The following is a 14,431-nucleotide window of genomic DNA, read 5'->3' as shown; positions in this document are numbered from 1 at the left end:
TCTGCTCCCATGTGAGTGATGGGCAGCATCACGTTGGTTTTTCAGGGCTGCTATGAAAACATGAACCCTACCATCAGGACCATGACCCTGTTAAATCTCTGGGTCAGACTTTCACCAGGGTTACCTCAGTGACTGCTCCTCGAGGGAGTAGGGTCATGAGCTGACCCTGGAAAAATTTGTGCTGTAGCTGAAGTTGCAGGTTCATCTGGGACACCTGGTCTTCCTCTCTTTTACTTCCAGGACACTTATTTGCAACATAACCCTGTCCATCAAAGACTCCTGGGAGCCATAAAGACAACATAGAATGATTTATTTTTCTTGAGGAAAGGGTGGGATTTCTAGATGGAGGGAATGGGGTGCCTGCTCATCCCACAAGCTCTTTGTCTTTGGGATTCTGGAGGTGTTTTGCAGGCAGCGCTGGCTGCCCTGGGGAGGGGGCTGGCAGAAGGGAACTGGGCAGTGTGGAGTGGGCAGAATGGGCCACGTGGTGGGACGTGGGATTGGAGTTTGCCATGACACTTATTTAAATTGTGCTGGCTGGTTAATGTGCTGGTAGCGTGGTTCATCATCCTGCCTGTTCCTGGTGACACATGGCATCAGACTGTGCCATAAACGTGGGACAATCATTCCCCTTTCCTGAAGCACACTTCGGACTAATGCTTCGTAGCAGAGAATGCCACAGCTGGGCCACAAGGTTTTCATATGCCTTTGATACAAGTGTATAAAAATTCTCTGCCGCCTCTAATGCAGCTCAAAGGGCAGCTGATTTAGACGTGCCTAAGTGTTGAGGTCAGGAGATCACATTCCATAGGTTACTAGATGAAAGTGCTTCAAGAGGACATAGCATAAATATTTGATTCATATAGAAGGGATTGGTGCAAATCCTTTTGTTCCTTCCACAAAGATGTTCTGGAGGAAAAACGCTGTTAGGAGGAAAAAAAAAAACCAAACCCACTGAACAACAGAAAACTTGTAACTTCTTTGTGCTAGAGGAAGCTGGATGGTAACATAGTGTAGTATTGCTGAATTCCACTAAGGTTCTTCTCGTGGGATACACCGTCTTGGAGAACACTGAAGGGAGCTAATGTTTTTAAGTGTAAAATGACTCATAATGCATGGGCTCTTGAGGTTGGGTTTAGCATTGTATGCAAACATTGCCAGCTGGTGGGGATCTTTTGGGATAAATAAGAACTATATTTGTACAAGGAGGCTTGAATGATGCATTTCAGATGCATCCTGATTAGCATAAGCTATTCACTTTGCAAAAGAATAGCCAGAATCCCAGAAGTGGAGATAATTTAATAGTTCTCTTGTTCTCTTTAGTCTGTCTTGCATCAGTAGACTGACCAATCTTTTTGTTTATTTAGAAATAAGGTTGCACTGCTTTGCTGCCACATTTTCCTAACCATGACAGTGAAATTGAGAATTTGCAACCCCCCAAGTTCTCAAAGCATAAATGCTTCTCCCACTTCTAGCCCTTCCTTTTGTTTCCAGTTGAGTGTAATGTGATTTATTTTTTTTTTTTTTTGGTGGCTATTTTGATAGAACAACTTGCACCATTTAATTCTTCCTAGGGCTCAGCACAATGATGCCTTGCTCCATGGCTGGGGCTCACTGTCACTGCAATGAACAAACAGCTCAAGTAAAATTCAAGCTCATTAATGCTTAATTTTCTTAACGTGGAGCAAAATCTGAGCTTGGTGTAGATTGCTGCCATATTAATGTATACACAGGAATAGGTCTTCAATTTTAGAATTATCAACAGTCCAAGAGTGTGTTAATGTATAAATACTTCTGGCAGTGAAAGAATTTGTCTGTTTATACCCCTGGTGGGGCAGAACTCCTCGTGCAGTTCTTGCTTCTTTCTTACTGGTGGTTATTAAAGAGCTGCAGAGCTCTGCCCTGCTGGGAGGACAAAACCAATATAATAAAGTTCTTACACGTTCAGAACATGCATTAAACTAAAACCTGGCTCCAAACACCTGCAAATGATGCGATTCTCTGCTTGGTGCAGAATATGTTATGTGTTGGGTTCTGTTGTGAATTAAAAAGAAAACTATGACCTTGTTCTTGGCAAAAGGTTCTTGGATTAATAGATGTTCCCACTTTGGGCTGAAGTGTAAATGCTTTCAGAATAAAGTAAGATGCCTGTTTTCCCCCATCTGGCTGTGGTTGCGCATTCCCACAGTTCAAGGTATTTTCAGACACTCACTTTTGAAGAAGTCCTCTCAAAGGGTTCCTAATCAAAGCAGCCTTATGGATTTTTTTTTTTCTCCTTGCTATTGTGGACAATATAGTGGGAGTGGAATGTCCTTGGTTGCCAATGTTTGCTGCTAGGTATCCCCCTTCCATGGAGACCAAGTGTTTATAAAAGTGTGAGAACAGCCATTCTTGGGGATTGGCAATAAGGTCCAGGGCTCTCTTTCTCCTCTTCTGTCCACTGAAATACAAGAGAGGACTTGGTTCCTCATAGAAGTGTTCCAAACTGCCTATTGCTGGGGTTATACACTTTCAGGAAGCACTAGAGGATTTGTCAAAGTGATTTAGTCCATTGTGTTGAATCTGGGCCACAACCCATTTCTCTAAGCTCATTGCTTTCAGGAATTCTCTGCTTCTCTTACTTTCTGATGAGTAGTTACTTTCTAGGTTAGACTTCCACATACCCTTGTGCCTGATCCTCTCTGTGCACGTGCCCCATATGTGGCAGCAGCATCATATTGTAGATTTAAATCATTGTCTTTTATGAAAGAGCAGGCACATACCTGCCCTGTGAGTCCAGTCTGGCTGCAGAAGTTGTTAAACCCTTTTATACAGGAGAGAGTGTATTCCCAAACAGCTCTGGAATGTAGTGCTGGCCACAGGAAGAACTTCATCCTGCAGCCTCCATGGCCATACCTTCAGTCTTTGCAAAAAGTTCATGCTTTGGACAGATCTGAGACTGGGATTGTGTCCATGTGAAAGTAATGGGCTGTATGGAGAACTCTGAAGTCAGCAAATATCCAAATTTTGCGTATTACCTGGCTCTCCAGAGTAGCCTTGAAATGTTGTCTTCAAGACAGAAAAAAGATCCAACAACTTTGGGGAAAACTAGTGTGAAGTTGTTTCTAGGAGCAATTAATTTTTAAATATGTAATTGAATCTTTTCTTACTGCCTGCTATGCCTGTAAGTGAAAGGAGTTTTTCGTGGTTGATGGAATTTGTGTTTACATGGACACTTGGATGAAATTTTTAAAGTAAGAATAGATTTGAAACTTACTTGTGTATAAATGGCCATTCAGGGCAAACCAGACATTTGATGTCAGTGGGAGCTCGGTGCCTGAGGAGTGAATAGGAATGGAAAATGAAGTATCATAAATAAAAAAACCCCTGTGAACAGAATTCAAAGGCCTATGGAAACAAACTTCTCAAAAAAAAAGGAAGTTTTCTTCTTCTTCTTTAAAATCTTGTCTTCGTAGAGTGGAGAGGTTTGTGTGAGGTGCTTGGCTTAGGTGCAGGAAGAACAGAACGTGTGTTGGAGCCTCCCCTGGTGCCTGGGGATGGAGCTGTGGCCATCCCTCGTGGTGGTTGTAGGATGTGGCATCCCTTGTCGTGGGCAGCTCCCATAGGGCTTGGCTGGCCCTGGAAAAGTGAGGGCTCCCTCCTGTTCCCAAGAGCTGAGCGTCTCCTCTCTTCGTGGCAGGCAGTCTGCATTCTTGGTCCTGCAGAAGGGCTTCAGAGATAAATGCTGCCATTCATACTTGCTGCTTTTTTACTTTCTCGTCCTCTCTGAGAATGACTCTTGTCTAGTTTGGTTGTGTCTCAGCTTAAAATAACCTTTTTTTTTTTTTTTTAATACTAAATATTTGAAATTCCTTGGGAGTTTGGAGAGGCCTTTGGTCATTTTCCTCAGTAAAAACTGTTGGGCTATATAAGGTTCCACCAGTATTGGTCACAGTATAGAACCAGACTTTGTGTAAATGACAAAAAAGTTCACTGATCCAATAAAATTGGTTTTTGAAGGCTTATTTGTATTAGCAAAGCACTTACAGTGTCTAATAGTAGACTAAGATGTTGTTGAACAGTTCTCTTATATGAATGTTATGAATTAAACTAGTTTAGGATTTTGTTTAATGAATTAATTAGCATTTGTAAGACCTTGTCTGAGAGTTGTGTCACAGAAATATTTTTTTAAAATGTTTTGTGTCTCTACACAACTTGGTTTTTGAAAGAATTACTTAATATATTAGGATTATTTACTGTAACCCTCAAGGAAAGTAATTCCACATTTCAGTGACTTTGTTCCCATCAGGGTTTGGTGGACTTTTCCTGCTGTTCTAATTTGGGTGGTTCTGTGTTCAGCTGAAACAAATTTGATTGCTTCATACTAGGGCTAGCCTGTCTTGTTGTGGGGCTTGGGAAAACATATCTTCCTTGTTTTCCCATTGTCTATTTGAAAAGAAACAAAGCTGAAACCTCCTCTGTATTTTTGGAGAGCAGCATTTTCAAAACCAGTGTGAGATGGCATCCCTGCCTGTGCCGGGGGGTTGGAATGAGATGGGTTTTAATGTCCCTTCCAACCCAAACCAGTCTGGGATCCTGGGAGAGCCTGTGGAGGTGCACGAGGAGGTGGTAATCTGGAGTTTTCTGGAGTCATCGCAGCTGAGTGCTGATGTTTGTATTGGGTAAAAACAAATTTGGAATGCTTTTTACTGTACAATGATGAAGCTTGAAGCGCCTAAGAGCCATTATGTAGCCTGTTCCACCCTTCCTTTGGGTAAGATCAGGGATCCGTGGAGAGCGGGCAGAAAAGAGCACTCCAAAGTTACATGGAAAAGAGCAGCTTTTGCTCTTGTTGAATTGGGATTGGGTGTGGAGCACTTGGATCTCCTTTAAAAAAAGAAAAAGCAATAAAAAAAGCTTAGCACCCCTGGGGGGAAGAGTGGATTTAGCATGTGTTGAAAGCCCAGTGGATTTCTGATTTGGGGGAGTAGGGATGGCAATAGAAACTGTGTGTGGGAAACTGCTGGCCCCATCCCCTGCTGCTCAGGGGGTTTGAAGGGATGCTTCCGTGGAGCAATCTCAAAAGGCTGGGATGGAGATCAGGGCCCAGGGTGGTGCTGGGGGAGGCAAACTGCAGGATATGTTCCCTTGGGAGACCCAGGACAGCAGCCTGGAGAGGCCCTGGCACTGCATTCCTCAGGCAGGGGAGAGCTGAATGCGTTTCCTGCACCAGCCCTGCTGGCATTGACTGAGCTCTGAGTGGGAGCAGGGAAGGTTAATCACCTTGGATTTGTGCTCAAGGAGCCATGTGTTACCTCTGGTTTCTGTGCATGAAGTTCATTTTGTTCATTAGAGCTCTAAATCTTTAACTATTTTTCTGCAGCTGCTGAGGATCCTTTGCAGAAGTATCTTCTCCAGCTGTAGGAAACACTCAGAAGGTTCCTCTGCCTTCTGCTTGCACAAGTCCTGGGATGCCAACATCCTTGATCCATTTAGGCAGAATCTGTGCTTGCTGCTCCTGTTACTACAGAAAATCTTTCTAGCAGTGATGGAGTTTATATTAGCAAGGAAGAAGTTGTGCTGGTGTGGTTTACATGAGGTTTCCTAAGCAATACACCTAAAACAAATTATTTCCTACTGTAACTGCATCTGTTTTAGAGTGGTTGCTGGAATACTTGCATTGAAAGAAATCAATTCCCTGAGTGACATAGTTGTGGCAACAAAAAACATCAATGTAGGCCAGGACTTAGCCAGTCATCACTGTGCTAAAATGAATGGAGTAATATCTTCCTCCCAGTGTGGTGGTGAGGCTCAATTAATCATCTTATAGGTAATTAAAGGTTTTTTACAAGGTGCACATGAAAAGCCCATGTGGTTATGATAAAAGAACAACACCAAAACCACTTTTATAACATCATTGCTGTCTAAAATGCAGTGGGCTGGATCTTCTGTAGGGTTTTACTTTTAATTCATATTTTTAACCCGTGGTACCTGCTGAGATCTCTTGGTGATGTTGGGCTATCCCAGTACTGCACTAGGTTTGTGCCCTTCTGTGGGCCACAGCATCTGTGACTGACAACTGGCAAGGTTACCTGTATTTTAGCTGTTTCTTTTTCTAAAGGAAACAAAAAGCAGCCCTTAGACCAGAGGAGGGGCCATGCCTGCCTGCTTTCCGGATTCTGTGGTTAGTCCCGTTAAATTCTGTGAAACTGCTTTCTGAAATAAGAAGAGCTCCTCCATATGGGGACTTAAAATAGTTTAAATTGTGGTATTGCTAGGAAAAGCCAGAAAATTCCATGCTAAAGTTAGGCCGTAGTGGTTGTTTTCTTCCCTGCATCCTCCTCCACCTACATTTTTTTATTTGTGTCAACTTATGATATAAATTTTCAGGATGTCACAACTGACATATGAGGAAAAACTACCTTAAGGTGGCACAAAATGGATATATCTGTTTAGGGATAATATTTCCATTGTTTTCAGGAGTGCTTAAGCTTTTGGGTTCGAATTTTGACTTTATTTTTAATGTGGATGGTGATTCCAATCTTGGGTTGTTTTTTTTTTTTTTTTTTTGTTTTATCTCAGCAGCAATTAAAAGAGTCTGATCCTATCTGTAGGGACAAATGATGCACTGTCAACATTTTGCTCCCTTCTGATAATGCACATGAAACTGGTTTGCGTGTTTGAAGATTACATTTTACTCTCACATGGTTTTCATTATCTGAGAGCCCCGAGGAGAGGCCTGGACTAAATCAGGGAAGGAATGGAGAAACCACACAATGCAATGAAACTGGTGCTGAGGCATAGTTGGGATAGTTGTGGGACAGGGGCTGCTGACGACAGAAGCAGGGCGCTGCCTGAGTGCCAGCAGCAGCGAGAAGTGGAGCATTCGCAAAAGACAAAACAAAGCTTGATGTTGAATTAAAACTGCGGCTTGGGCTTGCAGCAATCCCCCAGTTCTGCAAGGATAATTACTGGAAATCTGCGAAGTTTCAAGCAGATGAATCTTGCTCGGTCTGTGCTGGGAGGCAGCCTCTGAAATGAGACCTGGTGTGGCTAAAGCTGCCTGAGCTTGAGCTGGTTTTAGCAAGAGGACGTCTAAAAGGTGAGATCTTGGCCTTTCTGGAGTTGGTAGCAGAGCTCCCATTGCCTGTGCTGCAATTTGTGTTTCACTAATTATGCAGAAGTGGCAGTACCTGCCCATAAAGCGTTGTGACTCTGCAGATGCGTGAGCAGTGTTAGGTGGTGCTGCGTAACCGTTTAAGTAATTGAGTGGTGGGATGTCTTCATGAAGAAATATTCTCAATAAAAACAGCTGGTTTTCCTATTAGACTGGTATATTCAGAATAAATCCTCCTGCCCCTGTGACTTTTAAAATTTTATGGAGGAACTTGAAATTCCATAGCATTCTTTTCAAAATGCTTAAAAGCCATGACACATTCCTATTTATACCGGGCTTTCTAAGTGTTTATTCTTCTCTCTTTTTTTTTTTTTTTTCCTTTGTAATATAAAGCCTAAATTATGTTGGTGAAGATTATAGGAACTTCCCTGTGAAGAAATTGATACTTTTTAGTGAGGGGAGCAGTAATTCAAAGGTCAGGTAAGGTCTTCTCAGTTTTTTCCTTTGAGATGTTATTTAGAGGGGATCTTCCCATGTTGATGTCTTGACTTATTTATCTCCAGCCAGGCCAAGCAACTCACTCCCTTTTCTTCAGGCCTGCCAGGCTTCCCTGTGCCTGGTCCCAGTGACATGAGTGTTTGAGGGCTAGGGTTAGGGACAGTCTAAGCCTTGCTCAGGTGGACTCAGTTTGACTGGGAGAGTTGTTAAAACTGGGACCAGTCTTTGGTTGTTCTCGTGGCCTCTCGTTGCTGTAGCCCGATGATCTAATACAATGGGTATGCATCTTATTTGCCCCCCTCCGGGTGACATTGTTCTTGTTTTTCGTTAAAAGAAGGAAGTTTTTCTTGTTTGCCCAGTGACTCTGCCCTTCTGGAATGAAGATGAGTAATGCTGGCAGCACTCCATGCACCTGCTCGGTGCCACCCTCCGGGATCACCTGAGCCACGGGCAGCAGATGGAGGCAGGCAGGGCCGGGAGGGCTGAATGGGAGCTGGGGAGGTGTTTATGGTTGGAGTCTGGAACCTCCTCCTGGTTAGGAGCAGGTGCTAAAGCGCTTTCACAGCGCTGGGACTTGCTGAGTGCTGCCTTGCAGGTCTGGGTGTTGGCGCCAGACGTTGGGAACATTTATTCTCCAGGACTATCCTGATGTGTGTTCCCTCCCTTCCTCCTCCTCTTCCTCGGGTAGGACTGAGAGGAAGCAAAGAGCATTCAGTGATAACCTGCAGTATTCATTGAATAATTTGGGACCTCGCCTCTGAGTCCCTGGTGCTCCCAGCCACTTCAGAGTGAGTGTGTGTGCAGAACAACCACAGTTCCAGTGATCTTGGAGACACCCAGGCTGAGTGAATTCTGCAGGATCAGGGATCAGCCTGCGGGGTTTGCGTGGGCCATGGAGCAGCGGAGTGTTTCCATTACCCAGGGGGTGACTCAGCATGGGAGCATTGCCCGGGGACCTCGCAGCTGGTCCTGTCCACACTGTCTCTGTTTCATGTCCCCTTCTCTATTATAGAGTGCAGGTCTGTCTGAAGGTAACCCTGCACCTAAAAAACCAGCCTAAAACCTCATCTACCTGATAGCATCCCATCCCCTGCTGCCAACCAGGATGGGCAGTATCACGAGCACATCCTTTAAGAAAAACCACAGAATTACTTTGCAGAATTTGCATCTGGAGTTTGAAGTCTGTCACTGGATTGTTTCAGGTGTGAGTGACACAAAACTTCGGAGTAAAACTGAAAGTGCTTAACTGTACTTCAGCCCTGATGAGGTGGTGAACCTGTTCCCATCCCACCTGATGTGTAAGCTAATTAGCTCCTTGGCTAAGCAGTAATTCTGGGCAAGTATGCACAGGCTGTCCTCACAGGGACTCTTGCATTCCTCTTCGTTTCACAAGCTAAAGAAAGATGCTTCTCTTTGCTTGTGAGGTTATTATTGCTCCATGCAGGTTAATTGAGCTATAGCGTTAGAGCCACTCATCAAACAGTGGTGAGTCGCTCACTTGTCTAAGCTTGTTTATTTTTATAATGCTGGAAAATATTTGCATGCTGTACAGAAATGTGCTGCTTTGGTTCCCTACAGCCTGGCAGTATTATCATTTTAAATTCTTCATTAATCTTCCTTCCTCACGAGGGACTGGCAAGGTTCCTGTGCATAATTACATGATGTTTAAGACAGAAGCTTCAGCTACTGGGTTTTTTACACAATGCCCTGCAAACATGAGGCTTTTCTTCCTTAAATAGTACCTACACTACCCCCTTTTATGCCCGTTCTTGATCTCAGCATGGTGCAGCACTATTTGCAATTCCTGTGTTAGTTCTACCAGTTCTAGGTTCTGATGTTTCCTCAAGAGCTTTTCCCTCAAGTTACCAGGAGTAATTTCAGACCAGAGGTTAGAATGAGGTGGAAGATGATAGAGCTGCGATGCTTGGGAGCAAATTGCAAAATTGCTTCAGCCTGGGAAATCTCACCGTGGTTCCTTGGATGAGATTTGATCTAAACCTGATTTCTCCTCCACTGGAGAAGGTGTTTCTGGGCTTTGTGGCAATGGAGAGTGCACTATCCAATCCATACAGTTTGGCAGAGTTGTTGGCAGTCTGATTTCAGCCTATCCATCATAATAGATGTAGGCTAAACCCCCAAATACGTCAGTTTAAAGTATCTACAGAACCTTCCCAATTTCCTTCCAGCTCTATCATAACAACTTTTCCAGTGCATCTCACTAATTTCCATCTTTGGCACACTGAAAACCAAAATTGCTGGAAGAGCCTGACACAAACAGAGTTTGGTGTCCAAATAAATAACACATGGGCTTCAGCACCGATAGTACTGTTCATTTTTGTGTTTAGTTAATAGAAAAGTTAACTCACTAGTTCTGCGATAGTACTGTTCATTTTTGTGTTTAGTTAATAAAGTTAACTCACTAGTTCTTCCAGGAGTTTCCAGCCTGCTCAGAAAGCAGATTCCAGAAATGCTGCCACCCAAATTAGTTGCACAAGATTTTCTTTGTTAATAAAAATAATGGGATAAAACTGGAAAAAAAAGGCTACAAGTCAGTATTTAAATAAAGCGGATTTGTTGGCCAGAATATCCTTATGTTGTATCTCAGCCCACCTTTTGCTTTGGATTTCCAGGTTGATTTCTTGTTTACACCCACACTAAAATTAGTAGTATTCAGTTCTGGCAAATGTTTTCAATGTGAACTGTGCCCTCCCTCCATCAGCTCAGCAGAATGAGCTGGTAGTGCTGAGGAGTGAAGCTCTGCGTGTGAAATGGTTCCTGGAGCATTTGAAGGAGTTAAACATGCACAGATTGGATTTGTCTGTTGAAAAAAAAATCTTTAAGGCAGAGAGGCAGAGTCTCAAGCTGGGTTGTATCTTTGTATTAAAAAAATAAACAAGCCCCCTCCACCTCCTTAGATTTTTCCAGTTGAGACAAAAGAAATCTTTGGGTGGAAAGGCAGCATCATATTGCATAATAAAAGCCTTTTTATGCTCTAATAAAAAGGTTGCTCAGGGCAGCTTGGTTTAAAAAAATAAAAAAAGAAGAGTCAGTGATGATTCTGGTGTGAGGGGGTTGAGGAATCCTTAACTTCTGTTGTGCAACACTGGGAAAAGAGGCTAGAAATTGCTCTAGTTATCTGCTATCTTTAATGCCTGGTTTAAAGGTTCTTTACTGCATATTTGCTGGCAGCTGCTTTCAATATATCCCTCTTGAGCTAAGTCACCAGTTAAGAATTTGACATTAGCTGCTTTTTTCAACCACCATCTTGAAGTACCACACCACACAGCACTGCCTTGTTCTCTCCTTAGATATTGTTCATGTGCCTTGAAATTGCTGTTGACACCTCAAGTATTTAACTTGCAGATCTGAGATAGTTTTTGTTGGGTGTGGATTTGTGCTGTAATAAGTCAGAGACAGAAGTATCCATGTCTGCATTCCTTCACTACATCTGTTCACTTTATTTTTTGCAACATTCCAGGAAATTAAGTTAAATTATACATATCAATGAATATTTTTAGTTTCACTAGTTCTGTTTTCATTGCCTTTCCTTTAAGTATGAACACACTGAGTGCACAAATATGTTCCACATCTTTTGCATTGCTTGTTTTTTTCTTTAGGACACCTTCAGGAACTGCTTCTTGTAAGAATGCCTAAATAGACGTTGTTCTGTATTCTCCTGCTTCTCCCCTCAATGGTTAAAGTTTCTTTACTGCTTCATATTCTGAAAGAGAAAAGTACCATAATTAAAGAGCGTTTTGGGAATTAGAGCTGTGCTCTGCTGTGTATTTCTGGCATAAACTCTGTCAGTGTCCTTTTCTTCCCCTGACTTTCCCAGTCTGTAAAATAAAGCTAATATTCGCAAACTGATCATTCTCACAGTTATTTCTGAGGCACGGTGTGTTGAAGTTGATCAAGCATTTCACCTTGTCACTGTCCAGCAGAGGATTTCTGCTGACATGACACAGTTCAAAATACTCAGCACCACTGACAAAGGAGACATAAGCATAGGACATCCTCATCTGTGCTGCAGCTTTCATTCTGAGCAAAAAGTAAAACAATGGAGTTAAAGAATTAGCGGGTTTTAATCACTGTTTCACTTGGAGGCACAGATGGGACAAAGCATTACTTGGCAACATTTAATCTTGGAGCAGAAATGGTCATGATTAAAGCAGCAGCTGGAGTAGATTGCTGGGGACATGGGGGTTCATTCATCCTAAAGAGATCAAAATTGTTGGGCGCTGGGAGAAAACAAGAAGCTACAAAAGGAATATCTGAAATATGGGCCAAGGTTTATTATTTCTAGGGTCTCATGTACTGATTAAAATGATGTTTTTAATGCTTCCCTCAGAGTTATTTTGGGAGCGAGGAGAGTATCAAGTGATCTGGCCTGCTGAAGAGGAGCCTGAAGCCATCTCTGAGTGGAGATCTTGGATTTGCAGGAGGAAAGCTGAGTGTGTCCCCCCATGTGGCAGAACTGCTCCTCCTTACCAGGGAACTCCAAGTGAAGGACAAAGGTATGTGCCACTTCAAACAGGATTTCAGAGGAGTCACATTCCAGGTCAGCTAACAGGGCCTGAACTCCTGCAGTGGTGAGCAGCCTGGAATGAGGTGGATTTTAACTTTCTCTTCATTAAGGTTTGCAAAGGGTTTTTGTCTGCTCCATGTGAGTCCTTGTGTTGCAGGGGTTGGCTGGCCTGAGGGAGCAAACAGGGAGATTGTGAACATGCAGCACAAAGCAGACCCTTCAGGCCTCCTGATTCCTGCTTCTGCCGCAGAACAAACTGTTGGGAGCAAGTTACCTTCTGCTAAGGGACAATGTTATACAGAAAAAAGGTGTCAAAATAAAATGCTAGAACACCAACACGTGTTCTGCTGTCAGGGCAGAGCCACAGCTTGGCCAGCGGGTAAGGCTTACTCCCTCTTCTGAGCTGTTCTAGCTCAAAAGTAGCTCTGCTTTCAGTTACATGTCTCAAAGGTATCATTAATTTTTGATGCTTCAACTCATGCAAGGCCAGTGGGCCTGAGTTTCCATGACACACTCCTGACTCCACTGGGAGACTGAGCAAAACGTAATTGCTGTTGGTCACTGGCTTAATCTGTACTTAGGATGTGCCTGACATTGGCTCTTTGTGTTTCTCTCATTGGGACAAAGTGTTTTTTCCTGCCACTCAGAGGTCTTTTTCTGTTCCTTAGATCAGACAACTCTTTTTCCTCCCCTTGCATTTGCATGCATTCCGCTGAGGATATTTAGATGTGTGAGGATTTGGTTGCCTTTGTATAGCAGGAAGTTCCTGAGTCCTCACTTGCACCGTGCCTGGGGTTTTCTGCAGCAGGGAGAATAGGTGCTGATCTCACTCTGGGTGCTTCATAACTCTGAAAACCTGTTGGCTAACTAGGTATTCATTAATTGCTGTATCTAAGCTAAGAGATTTCTTTACTTCTTTTGAACCATACGCTATCTCAATGGGCCTCTTTTTTGTTTTTTCTTTCCCTTAAAACTGACAAGTTGCTGATTCCACACTTTAATCCTTGTCTGCCTACAAATATGGGAAGTGTATTTCACTGTTGGTAATTCTAAGTATAAAGCAAACAGGTTTCAGGCATTTTTACCATCATCCTGTGAATTCCACGTCTCCTTTTTGCCCAAGATGCTGTCTGAGGTATTTGGCATGCATCCCTACAGCTTGCAGTCGATTGATTTGCCTATAAACTTTCAAGTCACCTTTCATCACCTTTCTAAGGCTTTGCCCCCCGGGCATGCAAGTCCTTCTTAGGTCAAGGGCCTTGATGACCCCCATTGTTACGGGAACCTTTGGTAATCTAACCTGCTTTTTTTCTGTATTTCAAGCCATTGCTCTTGAATATCTCTTGCCCGATCCACTCAGGCGCTAATAACCGTGTCTCCTTTCCTTAGGTCAAGGGCAGCTTCTACATTCCACCCAAAAGGCACCACAGTTTGAGATGAGGAATTCAGAAGAGCAAGCAGCTACGACAGTTTTACAGCGCCTGCTGCAGGAGCAGCTCCGATACGGGAACCCAAATGACAACCGCAACCTTCTCGCCTTACACCAGCAAGCCACAGGGAATGCCCCCCCTTTCAGCAGCACTGGCAGCCCGGCCTCTCAGAACGAAGGGCTGAGCTCCCAGGACCACCAGCTCGTGACTCATGCTGCCCGCCAGGAGCCCCAGGGCCAGGAGATACAGGTGGACAACAGCATCATGGAGAAGCAGCTGTCGCCGCGGCTCCAGAACAGCGAGGACCTCCCGACCTACGAGGAGGCCAAGGTGCAGTCGCAGTATTTCCGGGGCCAGCCGCACGCCAGCGTCGGGGCGGCCTTCTACGTCACGGGCGTCACCAACCAGAAGATGAGGACTGAAGGGCGGCCCACGGTGCAGCGGGTGAGCCCGGGGAAGGTGCACCAGGACGAAGGACTGAAGGACCTCAAGCAAGGCCACGTGCGCTCCCTGAGCGAGAGGCTGATGCAGCTGTCCCTGGCCACCAGCGGGGTCAAGGCCCACGCGCCCGTCACGAGCGCGCCGCTCTCCCCGCTGTCCCCCCTCTCTCCCCAGCAGTCCAGCGACCCTTACAAAAATTCTGGCTCCAATGAGTTCTACAAGAACTCGGTGCAGCCCCCTTCCCAGGCCAGCATGAAAGGAATGGAGCAGCGGGGGCCTCCCCCAGAGTATCCTTACAAAAACGTGTCCACCCCGTCTATGAACTGCAAACCTCAGGACTCGGGGCATTTCTATAGTGACCATCGCATGAGCCAGCAGGGAAGATCTGATGGGCCTATGATGAGGTATCAGCATCCCCCTGAGTATGGGTCAGTCAGGTAA

General features: G+C 44.3%; 1 protein-coding gene across 2 annotated transcripts in view; it reads left to right on the top strand.

Annotated features, from left to right (window-relative positions):
• AMOT (angiomotin) overlaps positions 1-14,431 on the top strand; it is a 46,679-nt gene that overhangs the window by 2,053 nt on the left and 30,195 nt on the right. Inside the window, exons 1-3 of one of the 2 annotated variants that reach the window (XM_017737579.1) lie at positions 6,938-7,081; positions 11,943-12,108; positions 13,509-14,427. In XM_017737579.1, coding sequence (XP_017593068.1) covers positions 13,556-14,427 — 872 coding nt within the window. In that variant the 5' untranslated portion in view covers positions 6,938-7,081; positions 11,943-12,108; positions 13,509-13,555. Of the gene's footprint in view, positions 1-6,937; positions 7,082-11,942; positions 12,109-13,508; positions 14,428-14,431 lie in introns of those variants that run through there. The other variant, XM_008636213.2, reaches the window with a different exon arrangement.

This window comes from Corvus brachyrhynchos, unplaced genomic scaffold (assembly GCF_000691975.1).
Source record: "Corvus brachyrhynchos isolate BGI_N302 unplaced genomic scaffold, ASM69197v1 scaffold346, whole genome shotgun sequence".
In the NCBI taxonomy this organism is placed as follows: domain Eukaryota; kingdom Metazoa; phylum Chordata; class Aves; order Passeriformes; family Corvidae; genus Corvus; species Corvus brachyrhynchos.
The sequence above is the reverse complement of the archived record's forward strand: the minus strand, read 5'-3'. Positions and strand labels throughout refer to the sequence as shown.